Genomic DNA, 19,383 nt, shown 5'->3' with positions numbered 1-19,383 from the left:
GTGCTGGGAACAGGCTGTTGCTCTCTCACAGGCTCAGCAGGAAACGACTCCAGGGTGCTAATACTAGCTTCACCGGTGAACACACATAGAAGTTACTCAGATTCAATATTCATAGATTTGTCACTTATTCCTAAAGGCGCCATATTGCACTCTTTCATAGTCTAGACTTCTTTGTATAACCCTTTTTCCATGATGGTCTGGGTGGACTGAACAGGGAAACTGTGTTAAAGAATACATTAACATTCAAACATTTGGGGTCAATAAGATTTTTTAAAAAATGTTTTAAAGAATTAATAGTTTTATTCAGTACGGACACATTAAACTGATAAAAAGTGACAGTAAAGACACGTATAAATGCTGCTGATAATGAAGATTTCAATTTCACTTTTTTTTTTTTTAAAAATCTGAACCATTTATTCATCAAAGAATCACACTATAACAGTTTCCACAAAAATATTAAGCAGCACAACTGTTTTCAATATTGATAAGTAATGTTTCTTGAGCAGCAAATCAGCGTATTAGAATGATTTCTTCATATGACACTGAAGACTGTAGTAATATATTAAAATAAAAATACTTTTTAACTGTATTTTTGAGCCAATAAAGAGCATAAGAGACTTCTTTCAAAAACATTAAAAAAAAAATAAAAAAAAGTCATATAATGATGTATCCCTTCAGGGATGAATCCCTACAGACTTTCAAATGGCAGTGTATTGCAGCATTAGCACGAGAAATGAATTTAGGGCTGCAACAACTAATCGATAAAATCGATAATGAAAAAAATAAACAACAAATGTCATTACCGATTAGTCGCTTCTGCCCACCGCGCACGGAAAACTTCTCCCAGTCACAACAAATTACAGCAGTGAATAACGCATTTCTATGAACGAAATGCATCTAAAAATAGCGAAGCTGCTGCGGGAAAGATGTGTGATCCAAGCTGCCCGAAACATGAGAATGCTTTATTTTAAACTTCTAGATTTTAGTCTAGACAGACTGAACGCAGTAAAGAGGGAGAAAATTAATATTAAGCGCAATAATATTAATTTTGCTGATATATCTGTTATTTGACGTTAAATTTAGGTTTAAAAGTCAACATGTAATTCAAGTATTTTATGATAATAACTGTAAAGGGATAACAGAGTGTGACTGAATATAAATGTAAGAGGTTTCTTACATTTACAGAATAAAGAAATGACAGTAACAGGTTACTGTGTTCAGAGTAAATGTGTGTTCCTGCAGAACATTCCTCTCATCTGTTAACACTGAGTTACATTGAGTTTTTCTTTACTATCTTCATCATTATTATTTCCACTGTCCTTTGTCCATTTGTCTGTTTAAACTGTGCTTTATAACTCTTTTACACAATGTATAGCATAGAGATATATTCACCATACAGTATGTTTTCATACCATTCAGTTGGCACATTTGTTTGAAGGACAGCATTGGGCAGGATGTGGAATAGCGTGTTTTGTCAATTAAAAAAAGAGGCTTTTTATCCGATTAATTGAAAAAATAATCGCCCAACTAATCAATTATCAAAATTAGGTCCTTCTATAAAAAACAAAACAAAAAAAACAACAACTTTATTTTAAATTGCAATAATTTTTCATTTTTGTAATATTTAATGGGAAACAGATCATAATGTTTCACAGTTTTTACTGTAATTTTGATCCAGTAAAAAAAATAAAAAAAATAAATATAAAACAACTAAACTTGACAGTCAGTGATCACGACAGGACATGAAGTTGGGGGGACGTTTGGAATAACATGGGTGAATTTTCAATTCAAAGCAAATGATCCAAAGGAAATATTACTCACTTTTTAAGTACAACAATTGTGCAACTTGATCAAAAATACTATTCATTCATTCATTCATCCACATAGCTCAAAATCTGAAGGCACTTTAGGCGAACATTCCTATTTCATTGTTTTAGCGAAGGATTGTACAACACCAACAGTTACGTTTTAAATGTTGAAATTGTCCATAAATGCTCCCACAGTGCTTTTATCTAATGGGCTCAGATAACAAAAGCATTTTTTTAAGCTGCTAGTCTTTCAAAGCTGAATTACAATTATTGGTTGCGATCGGTCTTATCTTTCTGATGCCCTTTTATTGATATTTACTCTCTTGTTGGACTTCGTTGCTTTCCACCTCAGACACTCTGCAGTGGCATCTGATGGGTGCTGGTAATTGTGCAGTCCGTAAGATCCGTACCAAGCTTTTCCTACATCCACAGTGCCCACTGATCAAATGTTATCGAGGTTAACACGGGCTGGGAAACTGCACGACATGAACAAGTATCGATTGCGGTTTTATCATATAGTAAATGTCCCTTTTGCCTGACCTCTGCGAAAACTACAGTTTGCTGGCTGGCAGTATGGGAGTGATCGCCCTCTTGGGACGGGCTGAATCATGACCTGTGAAAGGGCACCGTAACACACACCTCAAAGAAGGATTCAGTGTCTGACCACTGACCCTGCCTAAACGAATCAGCCCCAGGGCAGGAGTTTACTTTTGCTCCCATGAGATCACAATCTCATTCAGCCATTAAATATACAGTGAACACAGGTCAGCTCTTGTATAATACAATATTTTTGAAAGAAGTTTCTTATGCTCACCAAGGCTGCATTTATTTGATCAATACAATAAAATAGTAATGTTGTGAAATATTGTTACAATTTAAAATATCTGATTTCTATTTTAATATGTTTTATAATTATATTCCTGTGATGACTAAGATGAATTTTCAGCAGCCATTACTCCAATCTTCAGTGTCACATGATGCTTCAGAAATCATTCTAATATGCTGATTTTGTGCTCAAGAAACATTTGTTATTATTATCAATACTGAAAACTATACTTATTGCTGCTTAATATTTTTCTGTAAACCGTAATAGACTACCATTCAAAAGGTTGGTGTAAGTTAAAAAAAAAGTACTCAGCAAGGATGCATTAAATTGATGAAAAGTGATAGTAAAGACATTAATAATGTTATAAAAGATTTATATTTCAAATACATGCTGTTCATTGAACTTTCTATTCAAAGAATCCTGAAAAAATGATATTGTTAATACTAAGAACCATTATTAATAATTGAGCACCAATAATAACTGAGCAACAAATCAGCATATTAAAATTATTTCTGAAGGCTTTTTTTTATAGCATTTTGCTATAATTTGTACTTTTTTATTTACATGCAATGGATACAGAACATGGAATTATGGAAGGAAAAAAAAGGGGGAATAGGATATTGAGAGCCAAGCTCAAACTCAAACTCATATTACCTACATGACAAAAACATTAAAATGCATTTATTTTCACTATGTAGAATAAACAAAAGCCATACAAGAGCACTCTGCATCGTTACACAGGATGAACGGTTTGAAGAATGGATGTATGGTTTGGTGGATGGATGTACAAGAGCAAGAACCAGGATTTAAAAATACAATATTTATTGTTGAGTGCACAACGTGAAGTGCAACTTTGATTGATTTAAAAATGTTCCTACTAATGTTAAAGGCAAAAACTTGATGGTGAAACACCTGATATTTTCCATAACTGCAATACATCAAAATCATACATTTTCTTTTTCCCTTTTTTTTTTCTCTAAAAGTATTTTTTTGGTTTCTTATTAAAGCCCTAAGTGTCAGTTGGTTTGATGTGGAATCAATCACAGACAGAGAGATTCCAGCATTGATTTCAGCAGAGAGAGCATTAATCAGCACTACAAAATGTGCCTGAACCTTTTTTATTTTGCATGAAGGCTCATCCTGACAGTCTGCATTAAACTTCAGACTTCACTGAACGAGCGCCGGCGCACACGGCACGCAGACAGACTGAACAGACTGAACGCAGTAAAGAGGGAGAAAATTAATATTAAGCGCAATAATATTAATTTTGCTGTTATTTGACTTATTTGACGTTAAATTTAGGTTTAAAAGTCAACATGTAATTCAAGTATTTTATGATAATAACTGTAAAGGGATAACAGAGTGTGACTGAATATAAATGTAAGAGGTTTCTTACATTTACAGAATAAAGAAATGACAGTAACAGGTTACTGTGTTCAGAGTAAATGTGTGTTCCTGCAGAACATTCCTCTCATCTGTTAACACTGAGTTACATTGATTTTTTCTTTACTATCTTCATCATTATTATTTCCACTGTCCTTTGTCCATTTGTCTGTTTAAACTGTGCTTTATAACTCTTTTACACAATGTATAGCATAGAGATATATTCACCATACAGTACGTTTTCAAAGCATTCAGTTGGCACACTTGTTTGAAGGACAGCATTGGGCAGGATGTAGAATAGTGTTTTGTCAATTAAAAAAAAAGAAGAAAAAAAAAAAAGAGGCTTTTTATCTGATTAATTGAAAAATAATAATAATAATAATAATAGGCCAACTAATCGATTATCAAAATAATAATTAGTTGCAGCCCTAAATGAATGTATTGTGTTTGTTTTTGTACCACTGCTCTGAGAGTCCGCTTGCTTCTGGATTGAATCAGATGCCTCTTGACTCTCTTCATTGTCAATGCCTGGATCAGCTGCCCCATCACCCTGGCAACACAACAATGCTTTATAACTCTTTTACACAATGTATAGCATAGAGATATATTCACCATACAGTACGTTTTCAAAGCATTCAGTTGGCACACTTGTTTGAAGGACAGCATTGGGCAGGATGTAGAATAGTGTTTTGTCAATTAAAAAAAAAAAAGAAGAAAAAAAAAGAGGCTTTTTATCTGATTAATTGAAAAATAATAATAATAATAATAATAATAATAATAATAGGCCAACTAATCGATTATCAAAATAATAATTAGTTGCAGCCCTAAATGAATGTATTGTGTTTGTTTTTGTACCACTGCTCTGAGAGTCCGCTTGCTTCTGGATTGAATCAGATGCCTCTTGACTCTCTTCATTGTCAATGCCTGGATCAGCTGCCCCATCACCCTGGCAACACAACAAAATCACATCAAAACAACCAGCCAAAAGTAGTCACAATCATTTCACAGAAACTTACTATAAAAAAAATATATTAAAAAAAACCCTCAAAACTTGAGATGCGATCCACTGGCTGTTTGCAGAGACAGAGTGGCACAATGGAACAACATGTTTTCTAGTAGCCAACTGGCTTCCATTACAACAAAGAAAAGTAGGGGTCACCTCTGCCTCATCCCCCTCATAGGCCTCATTGGCATCTGCACTCCCACTGCCTTCATTACTCTCCTCTGCTGCTTCTGCCATCCCTCCATCACCATCTTCATCATCTTCATCTTCTGCATCATCTTCATACTGCAGAAAGAAGGGAGGTTAATTCAAGCTGCTAATTACACAGTTTCTGCTTCTCTGAGAAACACACTGACCTGTCCAGGCTCCCCCTGCTCCTCCTCTTCCTCCTCCTCAGTGCCGCTATCTGTATCTATGATGATGACGTCATGCCTATACTCCTCAGATGAGTCCTGTCCGCTGATCTGAGTCTCGGAGGGTTGGGACTCACTCACCTGATCCATCAGGACAGACTGAGACAAAGATTCTTCGTCTCCCTCACCTAACACGGGATATGCTTCCTGTGAGAGATGAACAGACACAGTCAGTGCGCTGGCTGTTCATTGTTGGGATGAGTGGTTGTGGTTATACTGTTACTAAGGGATAAACTGCTGGTACCTCACTGGCATCAGGAGGCTGCTGGCTTTCTCCTGGAGCTTCACCCATAGCATCATTACTCTCCTCAGTGCCTGAAGCATCCTGCAAAAAGAGCATTGTGGGATGATGTATAATCAAAAAAGTCTATTTTTAATTGCCAAGGTTATAACCACAGCGAGTGTTTCCGGCACCAAAAGTGCAGCATCTACAACAAAGAAATAATATTTTACACGCATTGAGAGTTTGGTAAAGACTGGGTAATTAAATAGAAAGATGAACTACAGCAAAATCACTATACTGAAAAAAAAGATTTTTTTTTTTTTATATGAAGTTAAGAACAGTCTGAGATTAAGAGAATTAGCAGCATATATTTCCTTTGTAAAACCTACATATTCATTTTCTAACAAAATAAATATGGAATGTTTTCAAACAAAATATATTCATTTTAGCTGCATAAACTTTCACTTATGATGAAAAAATTATATATTTTTCATACTGCAATGGTTTATAAATAGGTTGATCAATGACAAGTGAAATGTGAACTTTTTCCAAACCCTCTTTACATTTTCAGATTTAGACTATTTTGTTTTTTTTTTTTATATGAAGTTAAGAACAGTCTGAGATTAAGAGAATTAGCAGCATATATTTCCTTTGTAAAACCTACATATTCATTTTCTAACAAAATAAATATGGAATGTTTTCAAACAAAATATATTCATTTTAGCTGCATAAACTTTCACTTATGATGAAAAAATTATATATTTTTCATACTGCAATGGTTTATAAATCGGTTGATCAATGACAAGTGAAATGTGAACTTTTTCCAAACCCTCTTTACATTTTCAGATTTAGACTATTTGGTTTTTGATCTTTTACTCTGCAACCCTGTAGTTCATTTGATATAGTTTATTTGCCATGTCAGTTAAATCTTTTGGCTGTTTATAATGTCTTTTTGCATGCATATTCATGTTTACAAACAATTCAGTCATAAAAGTGTATGTGTGTAAGATAAAATGATATATTCGTTAATATAAATATATTTCATATAAGTGTCTGAGACAAATCTAACTCAGTGGAAAAAAAGTCTGCATAGTATAACATGCAAAGTCTCAGTTGACCCCTGGGTGAAAATTAGCCAATAGCACTAAGCATTAGAATGTAAAATTTTTTTCTTTAGAGATTTTTTACAAATCTGAAACAAATGTGTATTTTGATAGTCTTAACTTATTCCCAAAGTTTTGTTTCCATACTAAAATTAAACTAAAAATAAACAATGGACTTTCGAATTTATGTAGCTCTTCACGTTCAAAACTGACCCAAATGCGATAGGAGGATTTTTATAATCTCTTTCACAAAATAAGTTGCCAGTTTAAATCAGACAAATTTCTCAACATATAACACAAGCCACTCTCACAAGATGACAGTTGCACATGTACATACACTGCTCACCTCCAGGCCTATTCTTATGATACGGAGCTTCTTAGTGATGGGTGGGTGGGTGGAGTCGTCCTGTGTGGTGTCAGTCACCTCAGTGGAGCTCTCCTGCTCTTCCTCTCGCACTCGCTTGGGCACAGATGAGCCTGCAGTTGCTGACACTGACAGAAGAACAACATGTTAGTCACAAACCTCATATTAATAAAGGGGATGCTGAGGGGGGTCAGTGAAAATGTTAGGAAAGTGTAACAGTTCATATTTATTATAACTGTATAATTTATAAAATAATTAATATTTTATAATCTCACACTTACCATTTTTCTCCCAAAATATAAGTGGGTCTTTTATTATCTATTTGGCTAGTTAACATTATTTCTAACCTAGGCTAAAGAGCAACTTGTTTCAATATTTTTTCGTATGGAATAAAATAAATCAAGTAAAGTAAGACTAAGAACATGTATGAACATAAATAGGTGTACATTTTGATCCCATGGCTTCAAATGTTTGCAACCTCTTCATTGTTCTTTGTACCTGTACCAAAGACAGTAGTGGAAGTGGACGGCCTCTCCATCTGTGAGCTATGTACTGCCTCCATAATGGTCGTTGCTGGCTCCGGACTGGTGTGCTGCTGAGTGGGCTGGACGAAGGCAGTGGCTTGGCTCTGCTGCAGGCTGAGGATTGGCTGTGTGGTCTGTATGTTAGGGCTGGTGGAACGCACTGAGCCGCTGGTGCTGCCGAAGACAGTCACATGTTCCATTGGACTCTCTGTGGACTGGAGAGCTGTTGGAACAAACCAATGACAATTTACAACTTATGCACTAATAAAGATATCCTATCAGCTGTCAAAGCCTGAACTCCACTCATACCTTCCTGCGTTTCCACCTGTGTTGTGGGCATGACTGTGGCTGTGGGCGTGGTCACAGGACCGGGTGTTATCATTGGGCGGATGCTTGCCCTAGGGGTGGACTTGCTCCCTGCAATTGGTGAAGGCTTGCTGGGGGCAGCAGCAACTGGTGTGGGCTTGATGTTAGCAGTGGGCGGCTCGGATGTATTGGCACTGTTAACAGATGGAAAAGGGAGAGACAATATTTAACACCGCTAGCAAAAAAAAGATGCAGAAGTCTCACACATTCATGGAAAACAGATTACTTCCGCGTTGCAAAATTAGATGTATATGAACCATTACCTTCCTCTGTCAGCAGCAGGTGTGGGTTTGAGAGTGATCTGGCGAGCATCTGATGACCTCTGTGCCTCTTGAACCTGGAAAAGTTCAAGTACTTTGATCATTACTGAGGACAAATACTTAAATACTTTCATTTAGTAAATAAAGCCCAGGATGTCTCTTGCAAGATACATAAAACTTAATAGTAAAAACCCATCAATGCAAAAAAGTCACATAGTATTCATACATATGCTTCTACATACTTAACACAGAGTATTTTTTACATACATTGGTCAGAGAACATGGTGCATTTGTGGTGCTGTACCTTGCTCTGGCCAGGCTCCTGAGCTTCATCTTTCTGATCTCCGTGTCTCTCCTGTTGCTCACGGAGTTCCCTCAGCTCTCTCTCCTGTCGGCTCAACCGGCCTTCATACTGGGACTTGAGCGCACTCATCCTCACCTCCAGCTCCTCTCTTTGCTGCTTTAGCTCCTCATTATCTTTCGCCAGCTGCTCCTTCGCACCTAAAACACATTGGTTGTAGGGATGTAAGGATGTAGGACAATTGGATGTAGGATGTAACTAAAGGCCAACAGCCTCAAAAACATGATTTGCTACTTGCTAGGGAGCGGTATGTGGCATTAAGTGGAAGGACATCTGCATCCTAAAGAGCATTTTATTGGACAAAAATTTGCACATGCCCCTGCGTACAAGAGGAGTCAAATCTTTCAGCCCAACAAAAGAAATACTGTAAATATTACAAAGAATACATTTTCAAAACATGTCCATTTTTAGAAGTACACTAGCTAACAAATATGGAATATAAACCACTCCCATTTAGATAAAAAAAAAAAAACTGGTGATTTAAAAATATTTTCCCCATTTTTCCCCACGAAAAGCATTTCAATCTAAACCATCATTTACTGCTGAAGAAATGGATCTGTTAATTCAAATGACAAAAAAACTTCAAATATTTAAATCTTTAACTTGTAAATAATGGTCATGATTATCTGGATGGACTAAATTGCTTTGGACCATAGGAATATCAGCAAGATTAAAGTGTACTTGTCACACGTTCTGGTTTACTAACTGTTGAGCTGGTTGATCTTCTGCTTGGCACCCATGAAGGCTTTCTTGGTCTTCTCCTCTTTATCAGCGATCTGCTGTCGGAGCTGCTCCTCCAGGTTACTCTTCTCCTGTAGCTCTGCTCTCAGACGGCTGAGCTCCGGCTGCACCTGTGCCAGCTGCTCCTGCAGGCTCTTCACCTCGGCTTCACGTTCTTGCACCGTCTGCACACACAAACATCAACACGTGTTTTGAACACTGCTGACAGTCTCATTGAGTTTGTTCACTTCATCACTTTTATGAAGTCAACAAACACTTCATAAGCAACAATGAAAGAGGACCCAGTAAAAAAAAAAAAACTCCTCTTTAAACTCCTGCACAAAAAGCCCACTAAAACCCAAAACATTCGTCTCACTCCATCAAACTAACTTCACACCTCACTGTCTCAAAAGTTAATGAACAAATAACACTCCATTACTCTCTCACTTCCTGGATTAAATACTTTTATTACAGTTATATAACGTGAGCCAAACCAGAGAAGCCCACAATGGCGATGTTTGTGATTGTGAGCTGTGTACTTTTACAGCACAAGACCGGACATCCCAGTGCTCTGAAGGTTTATACAACTGTGGATCTGTAAAAGCAATCATTTCGAGGAAGCTTTAACTCTTTGATTTGTTTGGTGAAAGTTTTATTCTAACGCAGACATAAAAGATTCGTTCACCCAAAAATGAAATATCTAATTTAACCTTTTATTCATATATAAACAATGATCTACATACATAGACCACATCAAATATGGTACACAGAAGCTCAAACCAATGAGGTTTGTTCTTGTGTGTCCCACAAGCCTATTTAAGCTTCCGCAAGAACAAGTGAGGTTTGTTCGTGGTTGATCTTATGGGTTTACAATGTGTTTCAGACCTAATGAGGTCAACACATACAGTAAAAGGCTAATATTCTACTAACATGCTCACTTGTGTTCATGTACTTTTACAGCATGAATATATGGCAATTCCTGCTTGATCCAATAGAGGGCTTCACATTTTTAGCCCCTCTAGATACCAATGCAAGAAAGGATTCTCACATAATAGTTTGTCCCACCTATGGGTAGACTTGTATGTCAGAGAAGCACAATAAGCCTTAAATGAGCACCTTCTGTATGCTGTCCAGCTGAGTCTCCAGTTCTGAGGTTCTGTTCTGTGTCTGACTCAGTGAGCTCTTCAGGTTTTGAATCTCCTGCACTGAGGCCTGATGGTCTTCATGCTCCAATGCTGGCTTAGAAGCAGCCTCCGCCACCATCTATCAGAGAGATGTGACAGACTCAGATTAATTCAGGACATTTTCATTGCTTAAATTAGTAAAAATGAAAAAAGAACAACCACCATAAATTCTGGTGTACCTTATCATGCTGTTCTTTGAGCTCTTCATACTGGGTTTTGTAACGACGGCCGATCTTCTTGACCTGCGTGATGGTTTTGAGTTTCTCTTGTATATCCACGGTCTTTGCCTCGAGCTCCTTCTTCAGATTGTCCCTTTCAGTGGTGACCTTCCCAAGGCTATCCTGCAGGGTCTGCACCTGGCTCTGAGCTGTTGTGATTGAAGCTTGGCTCCTGTTTGGTAGGCAGAGAATGAAGATGTTCTTGCAGTGTTAAAACCTCTGGCACAAAACTAACAACAACAAAAATTCTCACATTTTAAAAAGTTAAATGATTCAAACAAGCACACTGACCTGGCCACCTCATTCTTGAGTTTCCCCGTCTCCTCTGTGAGCTGCTGGATGCGTTTGAGATGGGCCTCCCTCTCAGAATGAAGCTTCTTACTTTCCTCCTGATCACTGTCCTTCTGCTGACTAAGCAGTTGCTGCACAACCAATTAAATCACAGAGTTAGATACTGAAAACCACACTACCAGTCAAGTTTGACTGAATTAAACCGACCAAACATACTGGTGTTGTTTAATATAAGATTCTACATGTTACATTCAAGGTACAGAAATTCATGCATGAACAGTGAGATCCTGAGACCTGTGTTCGAGTCTTCAAGCGCTTGACGTCCTCCTCCAGGAGTCTCTTCTCAGCCTGTAGCATGCCACTCTTCTCACTCAGCTCAGCATTGGAGTCCTGCAGGGGCTTGATGTCTGCTTCCAGCTTACGCATCTACAATATCATATGACAATCAATGTCATACATATTGGGTGTTATTCTTATATAAAAACCCTGATAGTTAAACAAACATACAATATATTATACACAAATATTCACAGATATATCTGTAATCACACATAAATGGACTTTTATAATAAAGCTTACTTATAGGGGAGTAATGTTTCATGAATAATTGACTTGTTTTATAACAGATATAAGACACTCAACCTTTTTGACTTAAAGCCCTCCTGTTGTCCAACACAATATTTGAAAGACTACCCCTTATATTATATATAAATATTTTCAGGATTTCTTTACCGTAATGACAACAATGCTTTTCAAACAAACTAGGAGTATTTATATATTAATCATTTTGTAATTCCATAATTAAGTACTGAATGTTCTTCAATAAAGCCAATTGTTATTGAGGGGGGGAAAGAAATATGTTTCTGTTTATATATTGATTCTTTGTGTTTTTAAATTAGACTTAGATTATTTTTATATATTAATAATAATTTATTAATTTAAATACTTTTAAGTCACCTGTGGTCCCCTTGGATGATTGTTGATGCCCTCTAGTGGGCCCCGGTGACCTGGTTGAGGCATGTTGCAAAGTCTCTAAATACCTATAAAAATTACCTTGTTTCTTATAACGACATTATTTCTAATTAATTGTAAAGAAGGTGCCTATAAGAGAGATTGACTCTTGGCCTCTGAAGATCACTTAAACTAATGAATAAGACAGGAAATGGTCCTAAGGAGTGATGCACACAATGTGCTCTTAAAGTCTTGCCTTTGCTTGAGTCTGTTGTAGTTCATGCTCCAGTCTGTTCTTCTCATTCTTCAGCATCTTGTTGGTCTCAGTTAGAGCACTCATACTCTCCATCCGCTTCATTATGTCTTCCTGCTGTGCCAAGGTCTTTGTTGTTACCTGCAGATAGAGATGTTAACTGACTGAAAGGCATGCAATTTTTTTTTTTAAATCAGATCAAGTTAGGTGAAGTGTTAAACATCACTGATGTTAAACGCTGTCTCTTATCCAACCTAAACATGCTGCAGCAACAAACAAACAAACAAACAAATAAATAAATAAATATATATATATATAAAAATACAAATAAATATTAAAAAAAAGAAAATTAATAAAAAACAAATAAATCAATATAAAGACTGTTGGAAAATAAAATTGGCTCAACCAATGGCATAAGTTTCTGGTGGAGCTCTCAGTTTGTCCAACCAATAGCATATGTGGAGAAAGTTTGGGAAAACTGTTTGAAACACTTTTTAGGACCTGTAGCTTTTCTCTCTCCACATTCAGGCTATCCTGCAGTTCCTTTAGCTCTCCCTCCAGGTACTCCATGCGCTGTTTATAGCGCAGGGTCTCCACCTCCGCCACTTCTAGCCGGGTCTCAGCTATCTCCTTCTCCCGCCGTACAAACCTGTTGGGAAAGAAAGGCCACATGAGTATTACCCCTATCTTGTTTAGTATTGTAAGGCATTTTAACAGCATGTCATTCTTTGAGGGATGAAGGGTTTTACCTGAGAATGTCCAGGATCTGTTCATGAGATTTGCCCTCCTCGTTCAGAGAGATGTTCAGACTGCTCTCTCTAGCGGTCTGCTGCTGGGTGGAGGCAATTATCTTGCTGCTCAGGTTTTCCATCTGATCATGAAGCATGGTGTTCTGCTTCTGCAGCTCCTCAGCTCTCTTCTGTTCTTTAGAAAGTTCTTCCTGAAAAGAAACAATATAGAAGTCGTCAACCAAGCAATAGCTCTGCAGAGGCTATTATGCTAAAGAGATAGTCCACACAAAACTGAAAATCATGTCATCATTTACTGAAGTCATTCCAAACTTGCATGACTTTTTGTTCTGTGGAACACAAAATAAGATATTTTGAAAAATGTTGAGAACTAAACATCCTCGGTTCCAATTTACTTCCACTGTATGAACTACATAAAAAATTTTTTTTTAAATCGATGGGCACCAAAACTGTTTGGTTATAAACATTACTCAAAATATCTTTTGTGTTCAGCAGAAAAAAGAAATGCATACAGGTATTTCATTTATGATGATCCCTAAGGCTCTCTTACATCTTTATGCATAAGTCAGTTCCTTTCTACAAAATTATTCTATCTTTGCCAACCACAAGATTTTACCTTCAGTCTCTTTTCTTTTTGTTCCCAGTCCACACGGTCCTGACGCAGCTCAGATGCAGCTTTCTGAGCCTTCTCCTCAAGCTGCTTCAAGGTCTGTACTGACTGCTGTCCCTGTTTCTTGGCGGCCTGTAGGGCTTCCACATCTGCAGCATGCAGCATGAGCTCTCGCTCGTATTTATTCTGAGCCTCTGCAGCCAGTTTAGCCTGGGGCCCAAAATAAGACACAGGTGAGTAAACATCCAAGAAAATCAATGGGTAGTTGTGTGAAAAAAAAAACAATTAGCTGATTTGATCCAGGAGTGTCACACTTGCCTGTTGTTTGCTGTCCTGAGTGGCTCTCTGCTCCTGGGCCACTGCTTCCACAGCTCTCTGGAGGGCATCCTGCAGCTCCGTCTGCATGTCTGTCATGCTCCTTTTCAGTTCCTTCACCTAAACAAATGGTTTCAATCTTTAGAACTTTCCTATTCAGATAAACTCCAAAAAACATGGACGTGCCATCCGTGTGTGTTCCATACCCGTTCTTCAACGCTCTCCACAGCTTTCATCTTCTCCTCCTGGAGCTCTAGCTTTTCCTTTTCTGCTTCAACCAGCCGGGCTTCCAGCTGCTGGTTCAACTCCCGCGCTGTCTTCAGCTGGCTGTCAGTGGAGGTCCGTGCCTGCTCAGCCAACTATAAATAAAATAAATGGGGGAAATTTGTTTTATACTGTGTCACTTAGGACTTGCAGTAAAAACAATTGGACAGGTTGAAGCAGATTAATACCTGCTTCTCTTTGTTTACAGACTCCTCTAAGCTGAGCACCATGGATCTGTACTGCTCAAGGTTGGTGTTGGCGTTCTTCAAACGCTCCTTCAGGTCAGAGTTCTGTTCTTCGACCTGCTGTAGACATGAACGGAGCTCATCCACCTCTTGTTGAGGAACACCAGGAGCTGAAACTGCACATAAAATGACCTTGAGTTACACAGCACTGGAAAATATATGACACTCGTGATTTCATCTTCTAACTTCTATGTTTACCTCTGGGTAATGTCCTGACAGGCTGCTTAGGCGCTGTGCTCTGGTTCTCGTTGTTGTTCAGTTGCTGTCTCATGGAGGTGACCTGCTGTTCAGCAGTTCTTAGCAGCTCTTTAGTCTTCTGATGTAGTGCTGTCTGTACCTCCAACTGCTTCTTAGCCTCCAGCAGCTGAGTCTAGTCAATAGAAATGAAGGAAATTAGTCTTTCAGGTGTAGACAGTTCCACCAAGTAGTTGACAATTGAAAATCACCCCTACTAAAATGGAAGTGAATATTACAAGCTTACGTCTTGGTGGCGTTCCAGTGCGTGTCTCCGTTCCACCTCCTGTTCCAGCTTCTTCTTAAGCTGGACAATCTCTTTCTCTAGACGTTGAATCTGGTTATTGTAGCGCTGCTTGGCATCCGTCTCAGAGCGTTCCATGGTAAGCTGTGACATAATGAGGAAGTTAATAGGAGAAAAGAGAAGAGTGATTTTAAAAAGTTGGTTGGGATATGTGGAGAAACTGTACCTGAATAGATTTGAGATTGGTAAGCAGGAGGTTCTGGCCCCGCTGCTCAGTCAGGACGGACTCTTTCTCCTGGGCCAGTCTGTTCTCCACTTGCTTCAGAATGTCTCTTTCTTTACGGATGTTCTCAATACGCAACTGGCAGAAAGTATATATATATATATATATAACTGAATACCAGCTGAATAGTTTGCTGACAGTCTATTCAGTGCATTGACCTTTCTCTTACCTCAGCCATGGCTAGTTTCTCATTGGCTTCCCTTAGATCTTGAGTCATTGTGTGAATGATTTGCTCATGTCTCTGATGAGTGGCAGTCATCTTTTGATTCTTCTCACGGTGGGCTTCAATCTCTCGTCTAAAGCCATTCACATTGTCCTGAAGCATGTCATACCTGCCAGGGACCAATTCAGATTTTAAGTATTTAATCCTTTATAAATGTGAGTTGGAATTTGAAATGAAATAACTATTCAAAAATGTTCATTTTGTCAATTCGATTTGTATTTTGACATACACCACTACGAAAAAAACTCAGTGTTTTTTGTGTTATGGTTTTATATAGTTCATAATATATAGTTATAAAGCTATGTAGTTTATAATGTCTGCAAAATTTTTGCACCAAAAAAGGTCCAATATCTGTAAAAAATTATAATTTCCCATCCTCATTGTCACTGTGAAAAACAGTCAAATTCAAGGGACGCTGCGTCTTACAGAAATGGAAGTAAACACCTACTGCCCACTGTGTGTTTTGATGCTTAAGATGGGACGTGCTGTGATAGAGCGTATATGTTTGAGCCCGACGGGACAAACACGAGTTATTTAGAACACACCTCCTTGATTACATTCGATGATGATGCATGTTAAGGGGCGTGTCGAAGAGAATCATCACAAGTCTCTGGATTTCAAACTCAGGCATTTCAGAAGGGTAGAAAAAGAATAATTCATTCATGGACTGGGGAGTTAGTTTTGTGTTCTAAAACGTGCAGTCTGTTTTTATTGTAAGCAACTTCTTATATATCAAGAACATTTTGATTCACCTATTTAATATTTTGGAAAACCAATGTGCATATGTTATGTGTATGAAAAGTTGACAAAAGAAAAAAATAATTAAATGAAAAGAAAACAAAGATGAAAGCCAAAATACCACATGCAATAAATGGTATACATGTAGCTATAGCATTACCTTGTTTTGCTCAGGTTAGAGAGGTAAAAACATTAAAATCCAACTTCAACTCATAATGCCAGCAAAGTGAGTTATTTCAGGAAAGTTGTGCTCACCGTTTGAAGGCGAACTCCAGCTGAGAGGAAAGTTTAGCCTTTTGTGAGAGCAGGTCAGACACTTGACCATGAAGCCTCTCAATCTGTTCGTTCAGAAGCTTGTCGTTTTCTGCCTTCTCCTTTTTATATGTTGTAAAGGCATCATTAAGCTATGAGGAGAAAACGTTCAGTTTAATGCTTAATACTGAATGTCCAAATGAGATTTGTGTTTGAGTCATTTTTAGGGAATACTTCACCCAATAATGAAAATTGTATGTCATTCCAAACCTCCATTCAACAAAAGCATACACGATTGGTTTAAAATGACATTTCATTTTTTAACTAACCTTTTGAAGGAGAGAAGAGAACCGAAGCAAGTCAATATGTCTAACCTGTTTAAGTGCTGCTTTAGCCTGAGTTGCCTGGACAGATTCTGCAGCTGCAGACCTCAGGGGTGTAGATCTGGTGGCCATGGGTCCTGGCCTGCTGGCAGTGGTGGATTGAGATCCAGCGTCTGAACCTGAACACAACCACAGGCAAACGAGTTACACTTAAGTAAACACTTGGGTTAAAAGGTCAAAAAAACAGAGGCAGTTTTGTCTAAAGGGTAAAATTTCACCCTGTGGTGGAAGCTCGACTCCAGCTGTCTGCAACAGGATACGGTACATGTCTCGTTGCCGGGTGGCAGAGTCAGCCAGCTGCTTCTGGTGGTTTAGCTGCTCCTTGATCTGCTCCAGCTCCTTCTGAACCTTCTCTAGACTCTGTTCCAACTCTGTTTGCCTGAGAGAACATATGTTTTTTGTTGTTTACTGATTTTCATGGTGTTACTGCAGAATAGCAGGGCAATGTATGTGTTGGAAGATCTTTTCTAAGATGAACACTAATGTAAGGTAGATGGTCAGTACCTGGCAGTCTTAGCTTGGTTCTGGTCCCTCTCTCTCTGCTCCTCCAGATCTCTGATCTGGGCCAGCATGTTCTGGTTTTGCTGCTGAAGCTCTTGGACGCTGCGGAAAGCCACCTGGCATGAGCCCTGGACCTCACTGCTCCAGCTCCTTCTGAACCTTCTCTAGACTCTGTTCCAACTCTGTTTGCCTGAGAGAACATATGTTTTTTGTTGTTTACTGATTTTCATGGTGTTACTGCAGAATAGCAGGGCAATGTATGTGTTGGAAGATCTTTTCTAAGATGAACACTAATGTAAGGTAGATGGTCAGTACCTGGCAGTCTTAGCTTGGTTCTGGTCCCTCTCTCTCTGCTCCTCCAGATCTCTGCTCTGGGCCAGCATGTTCTGGTTTTGCTGCTGAAGCTCTTGGACGCTGCGGAAAGCCACCTGCCATGAGCCCTGGACCTCAGAGCTGCTGCTCACAGCCGAGCTCACGTCCTCACGCACCACCTGGTTACCACGTGCTTCCTCCACCTCCACTAACAGCACACGTACCTGAATCATGACAAACAAAATTGTGGAATGTAGATTGTTATAAGAATTACTGTGCTGTCTGAGGCCGAGACTAGGTGTTAATAGGAGTGTGTGATACTGACAAAAAAAATAAATATTATATTATATATATATATTAGGCAGCAAGTGAACATTTTGTCCTCAAAGTTGATGTGTTAGAAGCAGGAAAAATGGGCAAGCCTAAGGATTTAAGCGAGTTTGACAAGGGCCAAATTGTGATGGCTAGACGACTGGGTCAGAGCATCTCAAAAACTGCACCTCTTGTGGGGTGTTCCCAGTCTGCAGTGGTCAGTTTCTATCGAAAGTGGTCCAAGGAAGGAACAGTGGTGAACCAGCGACAGGGTCAAGGGTCATGCATTGATGCACATGGGGAGCGAAGGCTGGCCCGTGTGGTCTGATCCAACAGACGAGCTACAGCAGCTCAAACTGCTCAAGAAGTTAATGCTGGTTCTGATGGAAAGGTGTCAGAATGCACAGTGCATCGCAGTTTGTTGCGTATGGGGCTGCTTAGCTGCAGACCAGTCAGGGTGCCCATGCTGACCCCTGTCCACCGCCGAAAGTGCCAACAGTGGGCACGTGAGCATCAGAACTGGACCACAGAGCAAAGGAAGAAGGTGACATGGTCTGATGAATCATATTTTCTTTTACATCAGAATGCACTCCTGGTGGCTGTGGCCTCTTTCAGCAGGATAATGCGCCCTGCCACAAAGCAAAAATGGTTCAGGAATGGTTTGAGGAGCACAACAACGAGTTTGAGGTGTTGACTTGGCCTCCAAGTTCCCCAGATCTCAATCCAATTGAGCATCTGTGGGATGTACTGAACAAACAAGTCCGATCCATGGAGGCCCCACCTCACAACTTACAGGACTTAAAGGATCTGCTGCTAACATCTTGGTGCCAGATACCAGAGCACACCTTCAGGGGTCTAGTGGAGTACATGCCTTGACGGGTCAGGGCGGTTTTGGCAGCAAAAGGGGGACCAACACAATACAAGGAAGGTGGTCATTATGTTATGCCTGATCCGTGTATAGATATGAAACACCACTGTGTGTTGCTCGAAGACACAATGTTTCTTGTGTGATCTTGTGTTGCAGCTTTGTTGGACACACTTTTCATTTGAGAGATAGAGCGGAAACAGACAATATTGACAACATTGTGACTGAAAAGTAACTCACAATAATAATTTATAGATTTTATACAACAGTTCAATAAACTAGGGGTGCTCTGAGATTTTTGAGGCCGATCGCCGAACACAGAAAGCAGTATCTGCCGATACCGATCCAGATCTTTTTATTACTGCCTTTCCTTTTGCATTGAAATCTTTATTACAAGCAATCCTGCGGTTCATAAAGAACTTACTTTGTTTTCCTACCTCCACGAGTGCCATCTATTATTGACTTGTTTATCTAAAAGTGCTCTTTTCCTTTAAACCTAGCCAAAAAGCCATATGTGTTGACTGTGAAACACAGTAGACTTTAATAATATGCAATTATGGTGTAGTTACTACATTTTCGTGTCAATCCATGTTCATATTTAC

At 38.8% G+C, this 19,383-nt stretch overlaps 1 protein-coding gene across 1 annotated transcript in view; it reads right to left on the bottom strand.

Annotated features, from left to right (window-relative positions):
* Positions 1-19,383, bottom strand: part of LOC107718142 (nucleoprotein TPR-like) — a 33,926-nt gene that overhangs the window by 9,505 nt on the left and 5,038 nt on the right. The window contains exons 14-43 of the mRNA XM_016525121.1: positions 17,608-17,828; positions 17,010-17,170; positions 16,783-16,910; positions 16,412-16,560; positions 15,365-15,527; positions 15,139-15,273; positions 14,916-15,056; positions 14,633-14,804; positions 14,378-14,550; positions 14,132-14,284; positions 13,929-14,045; positions 13,617-13,820; positions 13,001-13,191; positions 12,753-12,900; positions 12,255-12,392; positions 11,342-11,473; positions 11,048-11,178; positions 10,718-10,928; positions 10,471-10,617; positions 9,341-9,539; positions 8,578-8,774; positions 8,277-8,350; positions 7,957-8,147; positions 7,622-7,870; positions 7,106-7,251; positions 5,678-5,758; positions 5,377-5,580; positions 5,177-5,305; positions 4,873-4,963; positions 1-67 (exon numbers count right to left, since the gene is read on the bottom strand). Of these exons, the coding sequence (XP_016380607.1) occupies positions 1-67; positions 4,873-4,963; positions 5,177-5,305; positions 5,377-5,580; positions 5,678-5,758; positions 7,106-7,251; positions 7,622-7,870; positions 7,957-8,147; positions 8,277-8,350; positions 8,578-8,774; positions 9,341-9,539; positions 10,471-10,617; positions 10,718-10,928; positions 11,048-11,178; positions 11,342-11,473; positions 12,255-12,392; positions 12,753-12,900; positions 13,001-13,191; positions 13,617-13,820; positions 13,929-14,045; positions 14,132-14,284; positions 14,378-14,550; positions 14,633-14,804; positions 14,916-15,056; positions 15,139-15,273; positions 15,365-15,527; positions 16,412-16,560; positions 16,783-16,910; positions 17,010-17,170; positions 17,608-17,828 (4,643 nt within the window). The remainder of the gene's footprint in view (positions 68-4,872; positions 4,964-5,176; positions 5,306-5,376; positions 5,581-5,677; positions 5,759-7,105; positions 7,252-7,621; positions 7,871-7,956; positions 8,148-8,276; positions 8,351-8,577; positions 8,775-9,340; positions 9,540-10,470; positions 10,618-10,717; positions 10,929-11,047; positions 11,179-11,341; positions 11,474-12,254; positions 12,393-12,752; positions 12,901-13,000; positions 13,192-13,616; positions 13,821-13,928; positions 14,046-14,131; positions 14,285-14,377; positions 14,551-14,632; positions 14,805-14,915; positions 15,057-15,138; positions 15,274-15,364; positions 15,528-16,411; positions 16,561-16,782; positions 16,911-17,009; positions 17,171-17,607; positions 17,829-19,383) is intronic.

Source organism: Sinocyclocheilus rhinocerous, unplaced genomic scaffold (genome assembly GCF_001515625.1).
Source record: "Sinocyclocheilus rhinocerous isolate Xijiao unplaced genomic scaffold, SAMN03320098_v1.1 scaffold480, whole genome shotgun sequence".
Lineage (NCBI taxonomy): Eukaryota > Metazoa > Chordata > Actinopteri > Cypriniformes > Cyprinidae > Sinocyclocheilus > Sinocyclocheilus rhinocerous.
The sequence above is the reverse complement of the archived record's forward strand: the minus strand, read 5'-3'. Positions and strand labels throughout refer to the sequence as shown.